The sequence below is a fragment of the Sceloporus occidentalis genome, unplaced genomic scaffold (genome assembly GCF_023333645.1).
Source record: "Sceloporus occidentalis isolate IW3139 unplaced genomic scaffold, rSceOcc1.0.p SCAF_7, whole genome shotgun sequence".
Classification (NCBI taxonomy): domain Eukaryota; kingdom Metazoa; phylum Chordata; class Lepidosauria; order Squamata; family Phrynosomatidae; genus Sceloporus; species Sceloporus occidentalis.
The window spans coordinates 27,258,480-27,285,458 of NW_028316987.1; the positions used below are offsets into that span (position 1 = coordinate 27,258,480).

At 40.2% G+C, this 26,979-nt stretch overlaps 1 protein-coding gene across 2 annotated transcripts in view; it reads right to left on the reverse strand.

Annotated features, from left to right (window-relative positions):
* COBL (cordon-bleu WH2 repeat protein) overlaps window positions 1-26,979 on the reverse strand; it is a 192,699-nt gene that overhangs the window by 76,654 nt on the left and 89,066 nt on the right. For both annotated transcript variants that reach the window (XM_089532471.1, XM_089532470.1), the window contains exons 8-9: window positions 19,017-19,137; window positions 9,628-9,798 (exon numbers count right to left, since the gene is read on the reverse strand). In XM_089532471.1, the coding sequence (XP_089388597.1) occupies window positions 9,628-9,798; window positions 19,017-19,137 (292 nt within the window). The remainder of the gene's footprint in view (window positions 1-9,627; window positions 9,799-19,016; window positions 19,138-26,979) is intronic.

Sequence of the window (26,979 nt, forward strand, 5' to 3'; positions counted from 1 at the left end):
TACTGGCTTTTTGCAAGAATGTAATGGAGAACATTGTCAAAGGCCTTACTGAAATCAAGATATACTATATCCACAGCATTCCGTTCATCTACCAAGCTGGTAATATTATCAAAAAAAGAGATTAAATTTGTCTGGCATGACTTGTTTCTCTGAAACCCATGTTGACTTTTTGTGATTATGACATTGCCTTCTAGATGTTCACAGACTCTCTGTTTAATTATCTGCTCCAGAATCTTTCCTGGTATTAATGTCAGACAAACTGGACAATAATTGGGATCCTCTTTTTTTCCCTTTTGAAGATGGGGGCAATGTTTGCCCTCCTCCAGACTGCTTGGACTTCTCCTGTTCTCCAGGAGTTCTCAAAGATTAATGCCGATATTACATTTGCTAGTTCTTTTAATACTCTTGGTTGTAGTTCATCTGGTCCTGGATACTTATATTCATTTAGATTAACCAGATATCCCTGTACTATCTATTTACTTATTCTCTGCTGAATTTCCCCTATTCTGTCCTCTGCTCCATTATCCTCAGGTTGAACACCCTTTTCATTTTCTGAGAAGACTGAGGCAAAGAAGGTGTTGAGAAATTCTGCCTTTTCCCTGTCCTCTGTTAGCATTTTGCCATCTTCTCCATGCAGTGGCCCTACCGTTTCCTCCTTCTTTCTTTTGCTGCAGACATGCCCAAAACAGCCCTTCCAATATGGACCTCGCCCCAAGAAGCCGTTTTTGGCAGCTGGGCAGGAGAAATAAAATGGCTGACATATGAAAAATTACTTGAATTCACTTCAACAGGAAATAGGGAGTTAAAACCGAGAGAGAAATTAATAAAAGAAGGCTACAGTCTGCAGTGGTTTAATTTTTTGCAATTAATATATAGAGGACAATAAAAATTTCGGTATAGAAACAGAAAAAAAATGAACTTGATAAAATATTTTGGCTATCAGACAAAAAAAAGATATTAAAATTTTATAATTTGTTACTAAAGAGGGAACTAGAACAAGAAACCATAAAAGATTATATGTGGAAATGGGCTAAAGATCTCGGAACCAAAATTTCGTTAGAAGAATGGCAAAATGCCTGGCTTAAAACCAACCAATTTACAATAGCCCAGGACCTAAAAGAAAATCAGCTCAAAGTAATGAATAGGTGGTATTATAAACCTGTAAAATTAAAAATATATATACAATTTACCAGAAAGCAAATGTTGGAGGTGCAAAATAGAAAATGGAACATTATTCCACATGTAGTGGAAATGCTCAAAGATCCAAAGCTTTTGGAAAGAAGTACATACTATAACCCAAGACATATTAAAGGTCAAATTCCCAATGAACCCAAAATTATATCTTTTAAATATGACCTCTGTATTAAAAGTGGATGAGGAAAAAAACACTGGTGGATATTATTATATATGTTCACAGAGGCCAGAATACTAATTGCCAAAAATTAGAAAGTAGAAAAAATCCCAAAGATTGATGAGTGGATGCAAAAAATCAATGAATATAGAGAACTAGATGGATTGACATGTGCTATAAAGAATGGAAATAAGTCTAAAAGAAATGAAGACTGGCAAAAGATTCTTCAATATTGGGAGACAAATTGGGGAATAAATCAGGCTATGTTAAAAGATTAAGAATTTGGAAAAATAACTATAAGAAATATAAACATAACTACAAGAAATATTATAAAAAAGCAGACGTAAACAAAATAGTCAAGGTATCTACTTCTGCAGAGCTGTTCTAATGAACTAAGGGAACTGAGATTGTGGGAAAATATTGTGTTAAAACAAAACGCTTGAGTAAAGGGAAAAGAAAGTAAAACGAAACAAAGCCCTATTTTTTTCTTTTCTGTTATAAATGTTTATGGCCAGAAGATAGGAAAGGATTCTTAACAAGAGATTTTATGGGTTTTGAAGATGACGTCTATCTTTACTTAGTCTCTTTTCTCCAATTCTATGTATGTATATAATATCAACATGTATAATCTATTGAAGACAACACAAAAACACGATACGAGGGACAATTGACATTCATTTTGTATTGTTCACAAATGCAGGAACAAAAGGAAGTAACGGAAAAGGGTCACGAAGGGGAATTCTGAAAGGAAGACATCAAACAATTTCAAGAAAGATTGTAAACTTATTTTTTTATCTTTTTTGTGGAAATCTCTTTTTTCACAATATGATGTCTTTGAATGTAAGAAATGTCTATCAATGGTTTTAATTTATTGGATAAAATAAAGACTATTATAAAAAAAGAAGAAAAGAAACTTATATATTGTGCATTTGGTTGTCCCAATAAAGGTATCACTGTTTTGTGAATTTTGGATGTTATTGTACTTTGCAATAAGGTCAACATGGCTACTCCTGGATGTATTTTCTATATCCTGCCTAATATCTAGAGCTCTCACGGTGATGTACAATAACTTTTACTGAAAAGAAGTCACTGAAAGCTGCCATCAGGAACAGAGGAAGAGTTATTGAGTAGGAAATACTTAAACCTTTTTTTTATGTCATGCCTCTTTCCTTCCAAAAATTTCCTTCTTCAAATTGTTTTTCCCACTGTAGTGATACCATTCCCTAAATACCAAAAAGTTTTTTTTTTTAAATAATCAGTATTACATAAACATTTTTTAACCTGGAACAGCTAAGGGGTTTTTTTAACCATAGTGAAGTCATGTCATAGGCTTTTAAGCATGAATGCAATAAAACCAAAGAGTGCTGATCATCAGGAAGGTGGATATGGCCAACGTTGCAGAACAAAATGATGATAGAGTCAGGAAAAAAATTGGTGAAAAAATTACATTAGAAACTTCCCCCCAAGAAGCATTTCTCTGGAGACAGAAAGGAGAGGTAAGGAACTGGTTAAGATACAAAGATCTATTAGTTAAGGACACTAACAATTATAGATTTAAATCAGAATAAGAACAAACCAAAACTACAAAATACATTGGTATTTAAGATGGCAACTAAAGGAAAGATTTAAAGTAGATCAGAAGGATAATTTAATTGTAAAAGAGGAATTAGAATTTGAGAAATTATTAAACTCTAACAATAAAGGACTACTGTCAAAATTATACAAATATCTACTAAAATTGAACTAGAAAAAGAGACCATTAAAAGCAATATGATAATTTGGGCCCAGAATATCGGACATAACATTGAATTATACCAATGGGAATTTATTTGGAACAAAAGGTTAAAATATACACAGAGCCAAAACATTAGGGAAAATTATTACAAAATGTTCTATAGATGGTATATAACACCAGAAAAATTGGCCAAAATATATGGATTAAACAATGAATGTTGGAAATGCTTAAAAGAGAATGGAACTTTTTTTCATAGTTGGTGGTCTTGTTCAAAAGTTAAGAAATATTGGCAAGAGATTCATAAAACAATTTGTATTATATTGAAAATAAAAATGGAGTTCACACCAGAAATTTATTTGCTGAATATAATTGACAATGAGTTAGAAAAAAAACATGGTAGAATAATATTTTATTTAATTACTGCAGCAAGAATAATATTGGCCCTTAAATGGAAGGAAGAGAATATACCAGATTTAAAGGAATTGATTGAAAAAATATACGAGTTGGCTGAAATGGACAAACTGACACGGTTATTGAAGGATGAGAATATGGAAGACTTCTATAAAGACTGGAAAAACGTGATAATCTACTTGCAACAAGAAGATGAACTATTTACAGAAGGATTTAAAGATTAATGGACTTAAAGAAATAGTAACAAATGTAATAAGAATCAAGATAACTACATGTATATAGATTAAAATTTAAATAAAATGGCCAAGAAAGACAAGAAGTTTAGAGTTTATTAGAAAATAGGTTTTGTTAAGATGTAGCAGACAAAATATTGAATTTAGGAGAGAAGATAAAAAGGATCACAAATGAAGTTGTAAATATTCTTCTCATGCACAAGATAGGAAGAATTGTTTTAGTTAAGTGTAGTACAATGTGTTTAGGTAGTTATTAGGTAATAGAAGGTACAGAGTTAGAGTAGATGTTATTTGTTAGTCTTCGTGTTTATATGTGTGTGTAGTATAGGCTAGATCTAGTTAGGGATGTTTTTAGTTTAAAGTCCGTCGTGTTGTTTTGTTGTGCTGTCTGAATTCTCAATAAAAATTTTCAATAATTTTTTTTAAAATGATGGTAGTATAGGCGTTATGAAGCATTGATATTCATAAAACAGATCCAGATCAGGAACATTCATATTAGAAACTTTGTTTATAAGCTGTAATTGTCATGAAGTATTTACTCAAGACACTTCCAGGAACTATATTAGCCATTTAACATAATTCTTATATTCACCTTAAATAAAATGCAAGGTAGCTGTTGTAAATGGTGCTAGGATAAGCTTAGGCGGGATACAAACCGCCATATAGTACGTATAGGATACGTACTAGGGTTAGGAAGGGGCGGTGCTTCCGCACCCCCCTAACCCTAGTACGTATCCTATACGTACAAGATGGCGGCGCCCCTTCCACATGGGCGCCACCATCTTTACGTACTGGACGCATAGCGTCCAGACGTGTCGCGTCCTTTGTGACGTAGCGAGTGCGCCCCTGGCGCCTCGCTACGTCGCAAACGCGACTGCAAAAGAAGCTCCATTTTGGAGCTTCTTTTTTGCTCCGCGCGGGAGCCGCGCGGTTTGGCTGCTGCAGCTCCCACGCGGAGCAAACGGCGGCGGCAGGGAAGCGCCACAAAGCGGCGGTTTGTATCCCGCCTTAGTATTGGTAAATCCTGGAAGCAAAAAACCTTTAGCAAGATCAAGCACTCTTTTAAAAAAAACTCAGTTTTTATAAGCCCAATGCTTTAAACAAGTCAGGCACTCACTGATTTTCAATATCTCCTTCCTCTCACTGTATTCTATTCCAGCCTGCAGCTACATGTATTTTTTGTTTCTATTTTAAAAACCTCTATTTTTAAATGTGTGTGTGTGTGTGTGTGATTTTTTATTAAACTATAAACTTTGTTTTTAAACATCCTGCTCAAAAAAGGATTCCAAGAGTTACTTTTGCTTAATTTGTCTCCCAGTTACTCCTCAACTAGTTCAATTAATTATTCAATGATTGTTCACTTCAACACTTTTGTATGGTGAGGTACAGAAAGAAGGGACACTATGAAGGAGAAAAAAGAGGATCCAAACAGTTATCATTCAGTTAGCCTGACATCAATACCAGGAAAGATTCTAGAGCAGATCATTAAACAGAGAGTCTGTGAACATCTAGAAGGCAATTCCATAATCACAAAAAGGCAATTCCATAATCACAAAAAGTCACAGAAACAAGTCATGCCAAACAAATCTTATCTCTTTCTTTGATAAAATTAACAGTTTGTAGATGAAGGGAATGCTGTGGATATAATATATATTGATTTCTGTAAGGCCTTTGAAAAGGTTCCCCATGACATTCTTGCAAACAAGCTTGTAAAATGTGGGCTAGACAAGGTAATTGTTACATGGATTTGTAACTGGTTGACCGGCCGAACCCAAAGGGTATTCAACAATGGCTCCTTTTCATTCTAGAGAGAAGTGACCAGTGGGGTCCCAAAGGGTTCTGTCCTGGGCCCAGTGCTATTTAACATCCTTATCAATGACTTAGATGACAGAATTGGGAGCATATTTATCAAATTTGCAGATGACACCAAATTAGGAGTAGCAGATAATACTCCAGAAGACAGGATCAAAATTCAAAATGACCTGAATAGACTAGAAAGCTGGACCAAAACTAACAAAATTAAAATCAACACAGAGAAATGTAAGGTACTGCACTTAAGGCAGAAAAATGAAATGCACAGATATAGTATGGGGGACATCTGCTGAATGAAACTACGTGTGAAAGGGATCCAGGAGTCCAAGTAGACCACAAGTTGCAGCTAAAAAGGCCACGCAATTTTAGAATGCATCAATAGAAGTATAATGTCTTGATCAAGGAAAGTAATAGTGCCAATGCATTTTGCTTTGGTCAGGACCCATCTGGAATACTGTGTCCCGTTCTGGGAACCACAATTCAAAAAGATGTTGAGAAACTGGAGCATGTCCAAAGGAGGGCGATTAAAATGGTGAAGGGTCTGGAAACCATGCCCTATGAGGAACAACTTAGGGAGCTGGGGATGTTTAGCCTACAGAAGAGAAGGTTAAGAGGTGATATGATAGTCCTGTTTAAATATTTGAAGGGATGTCTTATTGAGGAGGGAGCAAGCTTGTTTTCTGCTGCTCCAGAGAACAGAACAATGGATGAAAGATAAACATTGGCTTACCTTGTGAGATGTTTGCTTTCAGCGATGGGGGTGAAGGTATCCTGAAGAAGCGGGTTGGCATTCTATGACTCGCTCTGATGCAGGCAGGACTTTAGATTTTAATTTGAAGAAGCCACCACTAGATGGAGCCAACCCCCCTTGGTAGCTTCAGTTGCTAGTATAGCCGAAAAAATTATCAGTAAAAGAATAACAAGTATAGAAAAACAACACAATCAATGTATAACATCGAACCCTTTGAACAAGAAAGGCAAATGCCTTGAATATTACTAAATAACCTCTTGGGATAATCATCCTCTCAAACTGGTTGCCAGAAGATCAACACCATATAGAGGGAGGGGAGGATACCTTCATCCCCATCGCTGAAAACAAACATCTCACAAGGTAAGCCAAAGTTTATTTTTCCAGCGATGGGGTGAAGGTATCCTGAATAAGTGGGATATAACATAGCTAATTCCTCTAGGGTGGGATTTCAAACAGGAAGGCTAACTATTTAGGTACTATGGCCTGTAGTACCCTCCTTTCAAATGCAGCTTCGGCAGACTGAAAGGAGTCAAAACGATAATGTCTAACAAACGTCGATGAGGAGGACCAGGTAGCTGCACTGCAAATTTCTGCCAGTGAAGCGTTGGTGGAAAGGGCAGCTGAGGTAGATGCAATGCGTGTGGAGTGTGCATAAATGGGACCTGAGTTGGGAGAACCTGAAAGGGAATAGCAGGTCGAAATACAATCCTTGATCCATCTGGAGAGTGTCGTTGATGACACCTTTTTCTCCACGGAATTCTTGTGAAAGGAGACAAATCAACTGTCGGTGGTATGAAAGAGGCGAGTTCGTTTAATATATGCTTGTATGGCGCTCCAGACATCCAAGGTGTGCCACTGTTTTTCTAAGTCTTTTTTTGTTTGGACCTGGCGTCAACGATCCAGATTTTTTAACCATATCTGTCTCCTGGCTGGGATGGAGGCAGCCTGAGCTCGGGCGCTCAGCTGAATGACATCCAGAAAAGCGTCGGGTGAAAAGGCCAGGACTTTAAGAAGCTTGTTAACCCCCTGGCAGACTTTGGTGTTGTCTCTAGGGATCTCTTGTATGATATCCTTGGCCCATGAAAAGGCAGCCCTTGACAAAATTGATATGGCTGAGGAGGTCCTGATAGCTGTAGACAAGGCTTCGAAGGAACTTTTTAGAGCTGTATCTGCCCTTTTGTCTCCTGGGTTTTTAAGGGCGCTGTCTCCGTCCTTGGCGTAGATGGCGGATGTGACCAAGGCTGAGACAGGAGCATCCACAACCGGAACCTGTAGTTTAGCCATGACTGGTTGAGGGAGATTGTAACATCTTTTGAAGGCCTGAGGACTGGGGCGTGTGGTTGCTGGCTTTGCCCATTCCTCTCTGACGACCTTCATGAAATCAGAGGTAAATGGAACCTCTAAGGGAGATTGAGCTGGTTTGGGAAAGGAGTCACCTTCTCCTTGTGGGAGGTCAGTATCTATCTGCTGAGGGGTAGTGGTGTTTGGTGTTAATTCAAGGGTTTTGATTGCTTTTTTTTAACAAAATCTGAAAATCATCAGATGGAAATAATCTGTTGGATGAGGGGGTAGATTCCTCATCACTCTTATCCTGAAATAAATAATCCCCAGAGAACTCTACATCCCCTCTATCAAGGGGTTTTGGATCTCTGCATCATCATCTTCATTGGAAGAGTGAGATGACAAAATAGGCCTTGCCTTTTTAGGCTTTGAGGGTCAGCCAGCAGAGGGAGCTGGTCTCTTTAATTTTTGTCTGGGCCTGGCTGGATGAGGCTTCCAGAGGAATTTTCCCACCTTTTTTTGGAGAGGGGCCTAATGGCAGGCTTTTTGGGAATGAACTTGCCCCTTTCAGAGGGGGGAATGGACTCGAAGGAGGAGCAGAAGGATGAGGCCCTTGGTTTGGATTGGGCATCCTGGCCATCGCACTGGGGGGAGGCTATGTCCTGGTTTGAATTAGGGAGGCCTGAAGAGTTTCCCGCCTTTCCCATGAGTAGGGAAATGGTGGAGGAATTGGGCTGTTGTCCCGCTAATGCCGCCGCTTGTAGGGAGATTAAGGAGGATATCAGGGTAGATAGTTCCGCAGGCAGCGGCTGCGGGTCTGGGACTTGGGCAACGGGGGCTTACCCACTCCTGGGTCGATGATGGCGTCCGTCGCGGTCAGGACCCGATCCCAGGAGCTGGATCTGCGGTGGGGCTGGGAGAGGTGCGGAGATGAGGGTTCTCCCTCCTCCGACCTGGCCCCTGAAGCCTTGGAGCCAAGAAGCTCTCCTCCGTCCTCGAAGGGCATGGGGCATCTGGGCTGACCCCGCGAAGGGAGCGCTGAATCCCCAGATGTGCTGGGGCTGTTCTCGAGGTCCCCTGCCTCCGACATGGTCCTGGTCTCCTGGCAGCACCGGACTGGGGTGGCAAGGAGAGAGAGAAAGGGCAGTGCAGCAAAGAAGGACAGAGGATGAAGGAAAAGGAGTTGTTTTTTAAGGTAGAGAAAGCAGGGACAAAGGCAGAGCCGAGAGAAATGCAACTGTTCAGAGCTGAGGCAGAAATGAAACTGAAGCTACCAAGGGGGGTTGGCTCCATCTAGTGGTGGCTTCTTTAAATTAAAATCTAAAGTCCTGCCTGCATTAGAGTGAGTCATAAAATGCCAACCCGCTTCTTCAGGATACCTTCACCCCATCGCTGGAAAACTACAGGAAAAGAGATCCACCCTCAACATTAGGAGGAACCTCCTGACAGTAAGGGCTGTTCGACATCTTCCCCCGGAGTGTAGTGGAGTCTCCTTCCTCAGAGGTCTTTAAACAGAGGCTGGATGACCATGTGTCAGGGATGCTTTGATTGAGAGTTCCTGCATGGCAGGGGGTTGGACTGGATGACCATTGTGATCTCTTCCAACTCTATGATTCTGTGATTCTAAGAAAGGTCTAGGTTGAATGTAGGCTTAAGTAATAATTCTAACAAGTATCTTTATGGGAAATGGGAAGCAAATTTCAGTAAAATGAGGGAACCACAATAACATTTTGAAAAACAACAACAAATAATCAACTCTTATTTCAGCATTCAAATATAAGAAACATTGCATTACAAATAATTATTTTTGCAAGATGATTATTATCAATAAAGAATTGATATATTCTTGTATTCAGTATATTAGTCAATTATTGTATTCATCAAGCATATCATGCATCAAGCATTACGCATCATGCATCAAGCATTTTAAAAAGGAGACACACTGGAAAGGAAAACACATGTAAGACTGGGACAACAAAAAACAGAGAAAGTCTGGAAAAGGCCCCTTTTGCTGCATAGAAGTGAAGAGGAAAATACAATTATTCAAACATACGTTTAGGTACCAGCTTGGTTGGGTCTGAAACTTCTGCTTCACTGTACTGTACACTTGATTCCATAGTATCTCTGTCAGGAGGAGGGTATGGTGGGGGTGGGGGAATCACTAACTGGGGTGGACCACGCGTGTTGCCTATAGGAGGCTTCTGTGGTACATGCCGTCCATTACCTATAGGAGGAATCAATTGGAATTAACTAATTAATTTTATCATCAAGTCAAATATGTATGGTCTAGTTGTTCTATAATGACTGTATCAACCTTCCCAAAACGTCACCCAATTATTAGTGTTTGGAAGATGGCCTATCCCAAAATATAAGCAAATTGCAAATATCAATTTATTTTTCAAATCTTCAAAGCATGCACAAAGAATACCATAATGGATCTCTTTATCATGCATAATTGCTTACTTGGAACCATCTTTTCTGGTTTGGGATTATCTGATCAGGTTTTTTAAAAAAAGGATCTAGTATGCTTTCCTTAAATCGAATGCTGCTCTCTTTTCTCTGCCTGACATTTGTGTTTAGTCCAAATAAATGTAAGCACAAACACAATCATTCATCTGAGTAAATGTTGTTAAAGCTTGTATCTGTTCTTAGAAACTATTATAATTTAGACTCATATAAATGATAATAAAGCTATTGCAAAAAATTTCTGACAGTATATGCCAAATGGTGTATAACCCAGCAAACTGTAACTTCTATTGCCGCCAATGGGCATTTGACCTTTTACATGTATATCCAACTTCTATTCTCAGGAGCTCAAAGTGACATATCTGGATTATTATTTTTTTAAAAAACTTTTTAAATAGCTTGCCTTCTGGCATGTCAAAATGCATTACAAGGGAAGGGAAGCAGCCCAGGGAGCAGCCATTAGGATAGCATTGGGCAGGAAGTGATATGGCATGAGAAGTTCTATTATTACAGTAGATGTGAGAGACAAGATGTTGGTTACCCCCACGCCGTCCCCCATTTCAGATAGCCTAGACAGCCTTGGCAACAGGCCCTCTGGGATGAAAATGCTGCTGCTCAATGGCAGGTTGGTGAATGGATAAACATCCCTGATGCAACACTTGATCCTGGATGAGCATACTGATCTGGCTTGTATTACAGAGACCTGACTGGATGAAGCTGGAAGTGAGCAGAGAATAAACCTCTCACAACTTTGTCCACCTGGGTTCTCTGTACAGCAGTAGACAAGGCCTAGGGGGCAGGGTGATGGAGCTGCAGTGATCTATTGGGATGCCATCTCCCTCACCTAGTGCCCTGTTCAACAGTCTACTGGGTATGAGTGTGTGTTTTTGAAGGCGGGTGGCTGGGACAGAATAGGGATTCTGTTGATATACCACCCATCCCACTGCTCAACAGTCTCCCTTCCTAAGGTGATTGTTCTCAGCAATGGTGTTGGAGTCCCTTTAGCTGGTACTGGGACTTCATGTCTGCCATGACAAGCATGGGACTATCTCAAGTAATATCTAGGGCCATAGATGCTGCAAGGCACACTCTGGGCATGTTTTTCGATTTTCAGCAGATGACAGTGATCTGAGTGGGGAGGAACTTTCAGTAGTTCCATTGTCACTGATTGATTATTACCTGGTGGGGCTTAGACTCACTGGTACTCAGAGCCTTGCAAGGGTGGGGAGGGGCAATTAAGATTGTCTATGCAGTAGATGTATGCATACACATAGATTCCTGACAGCTCTTGGGAAATTTCCTATTGCCTTGGCAGGTGATTCTGTTGAAGCTCTGGCTATGTCTTGAGAAGGGAAATGTCCAAGGCAGTGGACACCATTGCCTCTAAGCGTCCTCTCCCACAAAGCAGAGCATCCTAGTTCACTAGGGAGCTGGTAGCAATGAAATGAATGGGACAGAGACAAGAGTGGCAATGGAGGAAGTCTCAGAGCAAGTATGAACAAATATGAGCCGCATCTCATCAGAAGGTCTATGCCATGGCAATGGTGGCAGCAAAGAAATTGTACTTCTCTGCCACTATTGCATCTACAGAATATCATCCAGTGGAGCTGTTTTGATTGGCCAGGCCTTTTACATTCTGACTAACAATAAGAGAACATAGACCACTCAACAGCCAGGTGTAAGGAATTTGCAAGACGCTTTTCAAACAAAATAGCTTGGATTTCCTCTGACATGGATGCTGTAGTTAAGACAGGTCCAGTGAATTTAATCTGGTGCATGCTTGTCATGTGTTATTGGATAGATTTCAGCTTGTGCAGCCTGAGAGGTGAGAGCTATCACATGTATACTGGATCTCTGCCCTTCCTGACTCCAGAAAGTAGCTAGAAAGGAACTAGCCAAGTGGGTAAGGGGAGTGATTGCAGTAAGGGAAGTTTCCATCCTGCCTAAAGGAGGCTGTGTGAGGACGTTACTCAAAAAGGCCTCCCTGGATCCCACCATTTTGAATAATTATCAGCCAGTCTCTAATATACCATTTTTGGGAAAGGCCCTGGAGTGCGTGGTGACCTCCCATCTGCAGGAGCTTCTGGATGAAAATGATTATCTAGATCCATTTCAATCTGGCTTCAGGTCTGGTTATGGGATGGAGACAGCTTTGGTTGCCTTGGTGGATGACCTATAGTGGGAACTGAACAGTGGGAGTGCATCCCTGCTGGCTATACTGGACCTCTCGGTGATTTTCAGTACTATTGCCCATGGTATCTTGTGGGCTGCCTCTGTGGGTTGGGACTTGGATCATTGTTATGCAGTGGTTTTGGTCTTTCTTGGAGGGGTGGACTCAGAAGGTATTGATGGGTCCTTCATGGTTCTGAGTTGTCCCTCATGCTGTACAACATCTAGATGAAAATGCTGAGAGAGGTCACACAGAGTTTTGGGGTTCATTGTCACCAGTATGCTGATGACACTCAACTCTATCTCTCTTTCCTATCTTTCCAAGAAAGCTGTGTCGATACAAAACCAGTGTCTGTTGTTAGTAATGGACTGGATGAGGGTAAACAAATTGAAGCTTAATCCAGAGAAGACAAAGGTGTTCCTGGTCAGTCAGTAAACAGATCAGGCAATAAGGATTTCACCTGTTACACTACCATTGAAATCTCAGGCCCACAGTCTGGGTGTTTTCCTGGGCTCAATTCCGAACTTGGATGCTCTGGTTTCAGCGGTGGCCAGAAGTGCTTTTGCAAAGCTAACACTAGTGTGCTAGCTGTGCCCTTTCCTTGAGATGTCAAATATGGCTATGGTGACACATGCCTTGATTATATCCCATTTGGACTACTATAACACGCTCCACATGGGGCTGCTTTGAAAACTGTTCAAAACATGCAGCAGTTTCAAAATGCTGCTGCCAAAATGCTGACCGAGGACAGTTATTGGAAGCATATAACTCCCTGATTAAAACAGCTTCATTGGCTACTGGTTCATTTTCAGGCACCATTCAAAGTGCTAGTCATGACTCATGACCTATAAAGCCCATAAAGATAGTCCAGACTATCTGAAAAACTGTATGACCCCATACAGGCTTGCCAGAGCTTTAAAGTCATCAGAGGAAGGCTTTATCTCAGTCCTGCCATCATCACAGGCTCACTTGGTGAGACCAAGAGAGAGAAATCATTCTCAGTAGCTGATCCTCACACTCCATGGAATTGGCTTCTGTGGGAGGCTAAGCTAGCCCCCTCCCTGATTTTCTCCTGCCTGCAGGCAAAAATGTTTTTGTTCAGGCGGGCTTTTAATATGTAATCCCTCTGAAGGAGGCTTCTTTCTGGGATACTTCTGTGTTTATGTTTTTTTACTTTTCTAATTTTTAACATAATTTTCTACTATTTTTAACCAGTTATATCAGTGAGTCTGGGAGGATATCCTTGACTGGGTGTATTTTCAGGCTTGGGTAAGTGTGTTTGTTCTGACAAGTGCTCTCTCTGAGTACATGGTCTGAGGAGGTGGGGCTTCTGGGAGTTACTGGGGGAAGAGCTAGCAACCTAGCTCTATATAACTGCTGCGAGAGGCATGCACCTAATGCTGTGCAAAGTTTCACTAACAGTCAAGGAAGACAACTGGAGCTTGGCAACATAGGCAAGGCAAACAGGGGAGTTACATGATTGTTTAGGAGGGAGGTGTAAGGACAGCAACAGAGTTCTTTTCCTTTCCTCTTTGTAATTGATTGACCAAATTGTGAGGATGGATAGTAATGGAGTTTTTGCAGCCATCTGCAACAGCTGGGTCTGTTTTCTTGCTGGAAGCCGTGACTGGCTACCTATGCAGTAAGTACAAGTTGATGGCCCTGTTGGAAGACAAGGTCCAGGAGCTGGAGGCCCATGTTTCTAATGTTCGGATCATTAGAGACCATGAGGTTTTCTTGGACCATCTTGGACACTGAACACATGGAAAATGTAATTGAGGAGGTAATCATTTCCCAAACACAGGAGTCAGATGCTTGGAGGAATGATACACACATAAATAGAAGCCCCAAGAACATAACAGAAAGTTTGGAGCTTCAGAATCGATTTCAAGCTCTCTCCCTTATTAATGAGGAAATGGAACAGCTACAAGAGCAGCAGCCTGCAGAGAATATCCAGATAACCCAGGAAGAATCTGCACATCAAATATCCCTTATCAAATCTAAGAGTAGACAAGATGTGGTGGTTGGGGACTCCTTGCTCAGAGGAAGCAACAATCTGCCAGCCTGACAAGATGAATCATGAGGTGTGCTGTCTCCCTGGAGCCAAAATTCATGATGTAACAGAGAGGTTGACAAGACTGGTCAAGCCCACTGTTATTCCTTCCTTTTGGTTTATGTGGGAAACAATGACACTGGGAGGCACTGATTTCAGAAAATCTCAAAGGATTATGAGGATATGGGTACGAAGCTGAAGGACTTGGTGGACAGGTTGTAATTTCATATCTTCTCCCTGTTGAAGGAAAGGGACCAAGAAGGGAGAGAAGAGTAGCAGAGGTGAACAACTGGCAAACTGCAAATGGTGCTGCCAAGAACGATTTGAATTCTTAGACCATAGTCTGCTTTTTCACAAAGATGGTCTTTTGGCTAGAGATGGAGTGCAGTTCACAGCTGTTGGCAAGAATGGTTTTGCTAAGAGGCTTACAAATCTGATCAGGAGAGTTTTAAACTGAGTTATGTTGAGGAGAGAGACAGTATTTTGGAGGGCAAAAATTCACTACTTGCTGAGGAGAAAAGACCACGGCCCGTTACAGACGGGCTCTTCTAGCGTCCACACCGGCCTCACCCCTAGCACATGACGAGGGCGTATACGCACGGGCACCGCCATCTTTATGTGCTGGATGCATAGCATCTGCACGTCACACACCGGATGTGACGCCACGAGTGCGCGAGTAGCGCCTCGCGGCGTCTCATCCAGGGCGGAAGAAGAAGCGCTTCTTTGCTGCGTCCGGGAACCACGCGGTTTGGATGCTGCGGTTCCCGGACGCAGCAACCAGCAGCGGCGCGAGACTGCCCCTTCTAGGCGGTCTGTAACACGCCCAAGTGTTAAAGAAGGAGCAGGGCAGGTAGCACTACAAACAACAGGGGTGGGGGAGAAAAACACATGGGCTTAAATGTCTCTACACTAATGCACAGAGCATGGGAAATAAACAAGATGAACTCAAACTCTTAATACAGGACTGAAAATATGACATAGTAGGTATCACTGAAACCTGGTGGGATGAGTCTCATGACTGGAATGTAGTTATTGGGGTATAACCTATTTCAGAGACATGGATCTAGCAAGAAAGGAAGGGACATAGCTTTCTGTGTTAGGGATGTTTATACTTTTTAAAAGATTGATGACTTAAATCTAGGCAGCCAGCTTGAGAGCATCTGGGTAATAATGAAGGGAGAGAGAAACAAAAGGGATATCATTGTGAGGTCTACTACAGACCCCCAAGCTAGACTGAGGATATGGATGATGCCTTCCTGGAGGAGATCAGCACATATTCAAAAAGGAGGCAGTTAGTATTAATAGGAGATTTCAACTGATATATGTTGGCAATCAAGCTCAAATCCAACAAATTTCTTACCTGTCATGCAGACAATTTCATTGTCCAGAAGGTGGAAGTGGCAACAAGGGGCTCAGCTATTTTAGATCTCATCATAACCAATAAGAATGACCTTGTTAATAGGGTGGACTATGGGAACCCAAGTATAGCCTGGCAAGCATTCTAGACTTTAAGAAAGCTGATTTCTGTAAATTTAGGGAATTGCTGGCTGTAGTTCCAAGGACCAGGATACTGAAAGAGTAGGGATTTCAGGATGGATGGAAGTTTCTTTAAAAATAGATTTTATGTTCCAATAAAAAAGAAACATGAGAGGTGGCTAAAGAAACCAGAATAATTAACTAAGGAATTTTCAGCTAGATGCTTTTTTTAAAAAGTGTGTACAAGAAATGGAATAATGGGGAAAAGCACCAAAGAGGAATTCAAACATATAGCCAGTAGGTGTAGGGGAAAGGTTAAGAAAAGCTGTATAAATGACTTGGATAAAGGAACAGAGAACATGCTGATTAAATTTGCAGATGATACCAAACTGCGAGTGATTGCTAATTCCCCAGAGCACAGGATTAAAATTCAAAATGGAGCCCTGGTGGCGCAGTGGTTAAATGCCTGTACTGCAGTCATGCACTCAAAACCACAAGGTTGCGAGTTCAAGACCAGCAAAAGGGCCCAAGCTCGACTCAGGCTTGCATCCTTCCGAGGTCGCTAAAATGAGTACCCAGACTGTTGGGGGCAAATTAGCTTACTTGCTAATTAGCTTACTTGCTGTTCACCGCTATGATCTTTGGAATAGCGGTATATAAATAAAACAAATTATTAATTATTATTAAAATGGCACTGACAGATTAGAGGGCAGGGCTAAAGCTAACAGGATGGATTTCAACTGACTGAAGTGTAAGATCCTACACCAAGGCAGAACAAATAAATGAACAGATATAGGATATGCTTCTGGCTAAACAACAGTATATGTTAAAGGGATCTAGGAGTTGTCAGAATCCTCCTTCATGCAGTGATTCAGGGTGTATTCTGCCATGAGGATTGTATAAGTTAGTGAGATAATTAGGGATAGCTTCTAGACACAAGGGAGGTTGCAGAAGGGAAGGCCAGTGGGTAAGCTCTCACACATTTATAGTTATATAGGTACATGGGTAGATAGATATATAGATAGATAGACATGATGGATCTTAGGTCAACAACACCTGTTTCTAAACCTCTCAGGGAAAGGCATTCTAGGAAAGAGTTGCTGCCACCATGGGCTATGCTCAGGATGATCACGTATCCGGAACTGCCAGCTGAGAACAGCAAGCAATTCACGCCAGTCAGGCAGTTTTATGATGGGGTGATGTTTAACAGATACCCTCTATTCTGATATCCATAGATCTCTCAAGGCAGAAGAGACTATGAACCAAATGGTGCTTTCGTTAGGACTGCTTTGATGTAGAATTCCCTCCTCTGTTGTGAAGGGGGGTGAGTTGGGAGGAACTGTTTGGGCTGAATAGGAAAAAAAGGTGGGGGCCAGGGTTTTAAAGTGGGGTTTCTCTTTGGAGTTCTTCAGATTCAGCAAAAATGTGATCCAGTGTATTTCTACTTTCTCTACAATAAATTTTTGTTTTACAATAGCTATTGATGTTTGTGTTAGAATACTCAAGTCTCACAGGAGTCTTAGTAGACCACAAGCTGAACATGAGTCAGCAGTCAGCCTACGCAATTCTTGGCTGCATCAATAGGAGTTTAGTATCTAGATCAAGGGAAGTGATATTACCACTGTATTCTGGTCAGGCCTCACCTGGAATACAATGTTCAGGTCTGGGCACCTCAATTCACGAGGGATGTTGAAAAGCTGAAGTGTCAAGAGGAGGGCAAGCAAAATGATGAAAGGTCTGTGTATGAGGAGCAGCCTAGGGAACTGGGAATGTTCAGCTTCATAAAATAAGGTTAAAAGGGGACCTGTTAGCCATATTAAAATATTTTAAGGGATGTCTTATTGAAAAGGGAAGAGGCTTGTTTTCCATGACTCCAGAGACTAGGACAAGAAGCAATGGATGCAAACTACTGGAAAAGAGATTCCATCTAAATTTCTGGAAGAACTTTCTGATGGTCAGAGTTGTTCAACAGTGGAATATGTTGCCTCAGAGTGTAGTGGAGTCTCCTTCTTTGGAGGTTTTTAAACAGACACTGGATGGCCATCTGTCAGGGTGTTTTGATTAATGTTCCTGCATGGCAGAGGGTTGGACTTCATGGTCCCTTGGTCTCTTCCAACATTATGATTCTATGTTATGATATAATGGACATATGTTACCATTTAAATAAAGGACATAAAATGAAAGCATTTTAAACATAAATATGGAAATAAATTCAAGAGGTTTTATCTAAACTGAGAGGCATTTGCAGCATAAACAAATTTGACAAATTATTCTTTCAAGTTTTTCATATACTGATGTCCTGGTTAGTTAATGAAACATGAGCCTAAGGCACCAGAACAAAGTTTTCTTTTAAAAGACTGATTTATCACTTCTCCAGTGCATACTGTTATCTCATGGACTTCAGACCTCAAACAGATTGCTAAGCATTTAATCAAGCATAGCTCCAAGTGATCTCAAGTAGATTTTCAGTGGCACAAACTTACTATATTTTGGGAGCAGTATGTTATTTTGCTGTGTTTGGCTATTGGTCTTGGGCTTATTTTTTAGGTATCAGATACCTCTGTCAACTCTGTTCACATACATAAGTCAATGAATATGTGATTCATGTAGCTGGATATATGTGAAGCATTGTCTGAGTGCATATGAAAACAACTTAAGAGCCTACATGATATTAACATAAAATCTCTCTTTTTATAAGAATAAGACTTTTTTAAAAAGTGCTTAATTTTAGGTGCATCTCTCACTCACATTTGTAATAAAACCTGGTAAAACTACATTCAAATCAAAGCCACGATTCAGACAATTTAAACATATTTAACTGGAGAATTAATAATCTATTTAAGATTGTAACCTATATCTATTTACATGGTCACAAGCCTCAATAAACTCACTGAATGTATTTCCAAGTAAACATGGGCAGAATTGCTCTGTAAATTTCTCACACAGTGTAATTTGAAAATATTAAATTAGCCTGGATTGTAATGTCAAACATTAATAAATCAATTGTATAGATGAAAAATCAAGATTATTGAAACTGTAGTTATTATTAAATTTATCATAAAAGATCAGATGTACACTCTAGCAAATTCTTCAACTTTTACATAAAATACACTTTGTAATTTCCAGACTTTCTTTCTGTCATATTAACATTTTTCCAGATTCTACAGTCCATGTATTAGTATTCAATATCATTCAGTATGTATTCAGTATTATTAGCAATGCACACAAAATCTGCAGCATGAGGCAGATGCACTGGGTTCAAAGTAAGCAATCTTACCAACTGTGCTTTTCCTCTTGTCTCCTATTTCTTCCATCCTATTTGGCATAGTAGGAATTGGTGGGGGAGGAGCACGTCTTTTTTTCTTCTGTAAAACATTTTGTGATGAGCCTTGAAACGTCTGTTGTATAGGGAAAGGTGAAATATAATAACTTTTTTCCTAATTTTACCTATTCTCAATTTATATGAAAACATCTCTGTTTTTAAATGGCTTTAAGTGCCACAAAATGGATTTTGACATTTGTTCAGTTTTTGCTTATTTGCTTATTTGAAGAAATGCACAAGATCAAGAAATAGTGAAAACTTTGCTTATACATTCATGTTAAGAATTATTCTGATACAGAAATGTTGCAGATGTATTTAGAAAGCAAATAAACAATTTAAAATGGAACAACATGTCTTAAATAGATTAATAGCAGTACTGTAGTGGCACTGCCTGTTGGAAAGCAGGTAGAGGGAAAGTAGGAAGGAACTGCACACAGACAAGTCTTAGGTAGAAATTGGCACTAACATTTATGTGTTTCAGTTTCCACAGATTTAGTATATACAACTTTGGAGTGACAGGTTTATCAGGGCCACCTGGGTGTAATCAAATAGGCCCCTTTCACTACATGAGTGTGTAGCGACCATTTTCATCCCCAAAACAGGATGGAGCTCTGCTCCAGTGTACATTATGAATATCTCCTCTCTTTTGCCAGTGGTATGCAACAAGCACCAGTCATTGTGATTTACATAATGTTTACACAGTTGATTTATTAAATTCCCTTTGGTTAAGCAATTCTAGTCTATCTAGGACGAATAACTCAGCCCGATGGTATCTGAATGGGAGAGTTGGGAATTGGGGGCACTGCATTGCAGTGGTTCCGTTCCTATCTCTCAGGCAGATTCCAGATGGTGATGCTGGGAGACAGTTGTTCTTCTATAAGAGAGCTAAAATCTGGTGTCCCTCAGGGCACCATTCTGTCTCCCATGCTATTTAACATTTACATGAAGGCACTGGGTAAAATCATCTAGAGACATGGGGTGGGGTATTATCAGTATGCTGATGACACCCAGATTTGTTTCTCCACTGCTACAATGACTAAGGAAGACATCTCTCCTCTGAATGAATATAATAATTTTAGAAGGGAAATAAGAGTGATGGAGAATACAGAGTGTACAAATGAAGGAAAAGTTTGTAAAATATTGGCAAAGGGAAACATTTAAAGGTCTAATGTAACAAATTAACGAATTAAATGGACAGTACGATGCTGTAATAGGATAGGAATATAACACATAATATTGAGGTTAAAGGGAAAAGATTAATAAATTTAACTGAAAAGGTATGGAAAAACTAGAAAGTACATAAAAAACAGGTATCTTCAATTTGAAGGACGGGAAGTAATTTTAAGTGTTAATGTATGTTTAGATAGGTATGTTTTCTCTTATACTATTTTTCTTTTCTTCTCTCTTTTCTTTTTCTTTCTCTTCTTTCTTTCTTTCTTTTTTTCCTTTTTTCCCTTTTTTGCTTTCTTTTTTCTTTGCGCCCCTGTTAGTTTATTCGCTTGGATATGTACTGCTATGTGCTATATGTATTTGGTTTGTTTGAATTTTTAATCAATAAAGTTTTTAAAAATTAAAAAAAAAGAAAAAAAAGTGCTAATTGAGAAGGGGTACCATCGCCGTATTAATTTCATCTGTTGCTCTAGTGTGCTTGTTTCTCTTAACCTCTTGTATCCACAATTGTATATCTTTGCTTGTTAAATTTAGATCTCTGTCTCAAACTCCTTTCAAAATGTCTACGATTTTAAACTGATGCTCTAATATTACTCTATATATAAATCCAATAATACCTTTGCCTTCATTTAGCATCTTTTTGATGATCCTCTCCAATGGTGTTTCCTTCATATTTTTTAACTATATCCTTTAACAGTTTATTAATTCCAGCTGCATGGACCCAATTCTTCTTTTCAATTAAATTGGTGAGACTCTCCATCCCACATGGGTTGCCCTCTTCATCAAGCAGGTCACCTATAACTCTAATACCTTAGTGAAGTTGAAGGCTTTCATGGGCAGCATCTATAATTTTTTGTGGGTTTTTCGGGCTATGTGGCCATGTTCTAGAAGAGTTTCTTCCTGACGTTTCGCCAGCATCTGTGGCTCTGAAAATGTCAGCCACAAATGAAGGTGAAATGACAAGAAGAAACTCTTCGAGAACATGGCCACATAGCCCGAAAAACGATCAAAAAACTATTTAATGCCCTCATTTTTTATTTTCTTTAGTGTTCTCCCTAAGTCATCATTATTGCTTGTATTCAAACTTTCTATAGGAAACCATTTAACGTTTCCATTTACCATTATGTTTTGCCATTTATCCCAGATTTGTTTAGTTACATTCAAGGGGCCAATCTTTATGCTTTATGCTTCTGTCCACTCAATCTAATTACTGAGCTGTATTCCATTTTATTTATTGACCTTTCTTACCTTACCCATTTCTTCTCCCTTTCATATTCAAATGTTATTATTCTTTTCACTTGGGTTGCTTCGAAATATATCCCTAAAGAGGGGATACCGCAACCACCTTCTTCTTGATGAATTGTTCTGTCCTATCCTCTTATCATTTTTGTGGGGATCCTTTCTGGAATTGTTTGAAATAAATATATTTGTAAGCATATTCCATTTTTTACTTGGCCATGTATTCATTTTTTTAATTTATCTTTTTCCATAACTGATTATAGTTGCCTTGTACTGTGTTATTCAAATTTTTGGTTAAAATTACTCCCAAATACCTCGTCTTCTTTATGCCTAACTTAAAACCAGTAATAATTTTTATTTTTCTCTGTTCTTCCCATTTGGTATTTAGGAACAATATTTCTGATTATTGCATATTTATTGTAAGACCAGATAACTTCTTAAATTTCTCAATTACTTCTACTAATTTGCTAACACTTCTGAATGGATCTTCAGTAGTTATCAATGCGTCATCTGCGAACAAATTTAATTTCAATTCCTCTTTACCAACACAGTATCCTTTCTTTTTCATCCCTGATCTCATTTGCCAAAAGTTCTATTGCTAATAGAAACAATAAAGGGGAGAGAGGACATTCTTGTTTCATCCCACTCTTAAATTTAATATTCCTAGAATTATTCCCATTAACTATACCTTGGTCCTCATTGTCTGTATATATTTCTTTTATTACCTCACTAAATTGACTCCCTAGCCCAAATTCTGTACAAATTTTATAGAAATAGTTATGATTCACTGAATCAAAGGCTTTATATATGTCCAATTTAATTAATGCCACTTTATTCTTATGTTATTTTGCATGATATATAACACTGAAAACATTTCTAATGGAATCCTCAATAGCTCTCCCTTTAATAAATCCATATTGATCTTCTCCAATTAATTTTGATAGAGTTTTTAGCATTTTAGCTGAAGTTTTTATAATCTTGATTACACAGAGTAATAGGATGGTAAGATTCAGGATTATCAGGGGTTTTATTATATCTGCTTTTTTCCAGGTCTTAGGTATTAACTTTGTACATAATGGCCTGTTACAGACTGCCAAAATAAATCTGCTTCGGGTCTCTTTGGAGGTATGCTGTTTAAATGATGCATGCATCCTAAGAATCCGGAAGCTGCACCAAAGCTGCACTCCAGTGCCTAGGAATGGAGTGTGGCTTTGGCGCAACCTCCGGTCTCTTAGGACCCACGCATCATTTAAATAGCATACCTCCAAAGAGACCCGAAGCAGCTTTATTCTGGCAGTCTGTAACAGGCCAATATTTCATTAAATGTTTCAGTCATGTAGTTGCTTAGTTAGTTTTTGACTATCTTGTAGAAAATACTAGTAAACCCATCAGGGCTTGGAGATTTAACTCCTTTCAATTCATCAATTACTTTTTCAATCTCTTCCCTTCTTATGGGTGCATTCAGATATTCTCTTTGCACCTCTTCTAATTTAGTCTGAATATTTATCCTCTGATTTAATGTCTCACTTAATAATAATAATAATAATAATAATAATATATTTGTATTTCCCACCTCTCCAAAGATCGAGGCGGGATTACAGCAGTAAAATAATACAAAATAATACAAATGATACAAGATATTCATACATCATTAAAAATTGACACTGAATTTACCAATTCCTATTACTGCTCTAAAACCTATTTTTCATAAACAAAGTTGAGAGTGGGTTCTTCTCATTAGCTTTCATACAAAGTCTGTTGGGTAAGCCCGCCGAAAGAGGTCCGTTTTGAGTGCTCTCTTAAAGGCCTCTAAGGAGGTAATACCATGGATCTCCTCTGGTAGGCTGTTCCATTGTGTTGGGCTCGCTGCTGAAAACGCCCTGTGGGAAGTTGTGATTAACCTGGTGTTATGATGTTCTAGCAAATACTTCCTGAGAGTGCAGGGCGGATTGTGTAGGGAGAGGCATTCCTGAAAGTAACTCGGGCCTGAGCCATGTAGGGCTTTAAAGGCAATGACCAACACCTTGTATTGCACCCGGAAGATAACTGACAGCCAGTGAAGAGATTTTAACACTGGTGTTATATGGTCAAACCTAGATGTACCGGTGACCAATCTGGTTGCGGCATTTTGAACCAGTTGAAGCTTCCGGACTTGGTACAAGTGTAGCCCCAAGTTACAGAAGTCCAAACGAGAGATTACCAGTGCAAGCACTACTGCTTCTAGGTCCTTTCGGTCCAGGTAGGGACACCATTGGCATATTAGCCAAAGCTGATACCAGGCACTCCTGGCAGTCTCATCTATATGAAATGACAACTCATCCAGCCCATTACCGACCCAAGGCAGGCCTCCAGAGGAGAGATACCATCCTTAGTCACTGCAATAGTTGGTGACATGGAGAGATAGATTTAGGTGTCATCAGCATACTGATAACACCGTGCCCCATGCCTCCAGATGATCTCTCTCAGCGGCTTCATGTAAATATTAAATAGCATTGGGAACATTATCGTACCTTGAGGGACACCCAATATGAACTCCCTCTTGGTTGAACATCTGTCCCCAAGCAACACCATCTGGACCCTGCCCGAGAGGTAGGATCTGATCCCTCAGGCGATCTAGAAGGATACCGTGGTCAATGGTATTGAAGGCCACTCAGATGTCCAAAAGCACCAGCAGGGTCACACTTCCCCTGTCGATGCTCAGACGGAGATCATCGACTAAGCCGACCATGGCAGTCTCATCTCCATATTCCACCCTGAAGCCGGTTTGAAATGGGTCCTAGTAATTGGTTTCATCCAAGATAACCTGGAGCTGGGAGGCGACCACCCTCTCAATCACTTTGCCCAAGAATGGTAAAAGGGAGACCGGTCTGTAGTTATTCCTTGTCAGGGGATCTAGGGAGGTTTGTTTTTTTTAAGTGGTTTTACAATTGCCTGCTTTAATTGCGATGGAAATTTCCCCTCCCTGAGGGACGCATTAATTATAGATTGTAATCGTATTTTTGTTGCATCCCCTCCCTGGACGGTGAACCATGATGGACAAGGATCGAGGGGGCATGTCGTCTTCCTAACGATACCAAGAATCTTCTCCACTTCATCGGTATTTACAAACTCAAATTGATCCAGTCTAATATAGTCCACAGAGTCACTGGACACCTCTCTTTCTGTCTCTGTTAAAATGCCCGCATCCAAATCGGACCTTATCTGAGAGATTTTATCCGTGAAAAAGTTGTTAAAAGCATCACAGCAGGCCTTAGTTGGTTGTAATAGTAGGCTTCGGGTGGGAGGCAACTGAGTTAGCTCTTTAACCACCCTAAACAGTTCTGCTGGATGAAACTCTGCGGGCGCAATACGTGCATGCATAGAATGAATTCTTTGCTGCATCTATTGCCACTCCATAAGATGCCAATAAGGTCTCAAGGAGTGTCTTGTCAGATAAACGTCAATGTTTCCACCAGCGGCACTCTAGGTGTTACACAGTCCACTTCCTTTTTTCCAAGATCTTCTCTATACCATGGTTTTTTTGTTAGAAGTGGGCCAGTAAGGACGCTCAGGAGTGATGGTGTCTATGGCCTTGGTATGATCGTGATTCCAAGTATCAGCCAAGGCTTCAACAGAATTGCTGTCATTTCCCCCTATAACACCCTCTGCTTTTGAGGGCGGACCATTTTAATAGGTCCTCCACCCCCAAGATGAACATGGCTAGTGGCCTTTAGTCCTACTTTGACCAGAAAGTGATCCGTCCATGACAGGGCAGAGGTATAGGTTAGCTCTGCCCACGGATGTTCCTGATCCATACTGAAGACCACATCGCGTGTATTACCAGCAGAGTATGTAGGCCCTGAGACTAATTGGGACAGGCCCATAGATGTCATGGTATTAATGAACTCCAGAGCTGCACCTATTGGATCTGATGAGTTGGCCTCAAAGGGGATATTGAGGTCTCCCAGTACAAGAAGCCTGGGAGACTCCAATGGTTGGACGGTAAACCAACAGAATCCCTAGATTGTCCCTAGCCTTCAAGGTCAGGTAAATACACTTGATGTGAGCAGTTTTCCGGATAGGTCTCCTGGTCAAAGTGATGTTACTTTTATGGACCAAGGCAACCCCCCCCCCCTTTCCCTAACCTGCTCCTTGACGGCATACCCGGCTGGGAGGACTTTAGCCCAGGGCGCACTGCTATCCTCCCCCAGCCAGGTTTCCATAAAACAAGCCAGGTCAACATCTTCTTCCTCCAATAGGTCATAGATTGTATAACTTTTATTCCTCACCGACCTGGCATTACAGAGGAGCAGGTTTAGGGTCTGTGGTATGGTTGGGATGACCCTCGGTTCTCTTGGGTTAATAGGGTGGATGGAAGGCGGGATAGATATTAAGCATCGGTCTCACCTTCCCTTATGGTGTATTTCCACTCTGTTAACACTATATCTCCTATTGCTCCACACTACTCCAATTGACGCTACATATCCAAGATCCTCAGACATATTATCTCCTATATTTTTAACTTTAATTCCCCTCCCACTCCCATTTTTTTCCATCTGTAGCTGAAGTAAAAGTAGTATCAGTGTACAGAGGGTATTCCTATACATAATTCTAATACAGCTATTAAGCTCTCAAAATGATCTAACTAGGCTGGTTAACTCATGTTATTAATCTACCCTCCTTTAATACAGCTATCAATATCATCTAATTTTAAACAGTTATCATAGTAAATCACAGGGGTGGGGGAATAGTGTTAACCCAATAGCATCATCCCCACTTCTCACATTGCAAAAACACAAACTGAGCCATGTTGTAATAAAGTAGTGCACTGGCGCTCTGGAGTGAACAGGTTTAGGGAAGGTTCGGCAGGCCGGCTTTTGAGGATGTTGCTCCCACCAGTGTCCCTCCCCTCTCCTGGCTCCAACAGCTGCACTCTTTGTTGTTCTGGCTCTGACGCTTTGGTGGGTTTGGGGAAAAGTCCAGCAGGCCGGCTTTTGAGGATGCCGCTCTCACCAGCGTCCCTCTCCTCTCCTGGCTCCAACAGCTGCGCTCTTTATTGTTCTGGTGCTGGTTCTTTGGCGGGTTTGGGGAAAGTCCAGCAGGCCGGCTTTTGAGGACGCCGCTCCCACCAGTGTCCCTCCTGGCTCTAACAGCTGCACTCTCTTTTCCATTATTTCTCTTATTTTATCACCTTCATAAAATATCTCACCGTTTTCTCCCTGTATCTTGTTAATCCATTTTTTTTCTTTTTTTCCCTCTTTTTAAAAATCTTGCCCAAGCTTCCATGCTCTTAGTATCCTATGCTTGAAAATCATTCCTTGCATAAAATAAATTCCTCGTACTAGAAGCCTGGTCTAAATTTTCTAACTCTTTCTTCTTTTTGTCCCATTGTATTTTTATGTTTTTCCTTTTATATTTTTGGTATTCTTTCTGTAAATTTTCCACTTCCTTAACCAAATTTTGTCTATATTTCCTTCGTAATTCCTATCTCCATATTCATGCATTTCCCTCTTATCACTGCCTTGAAGGT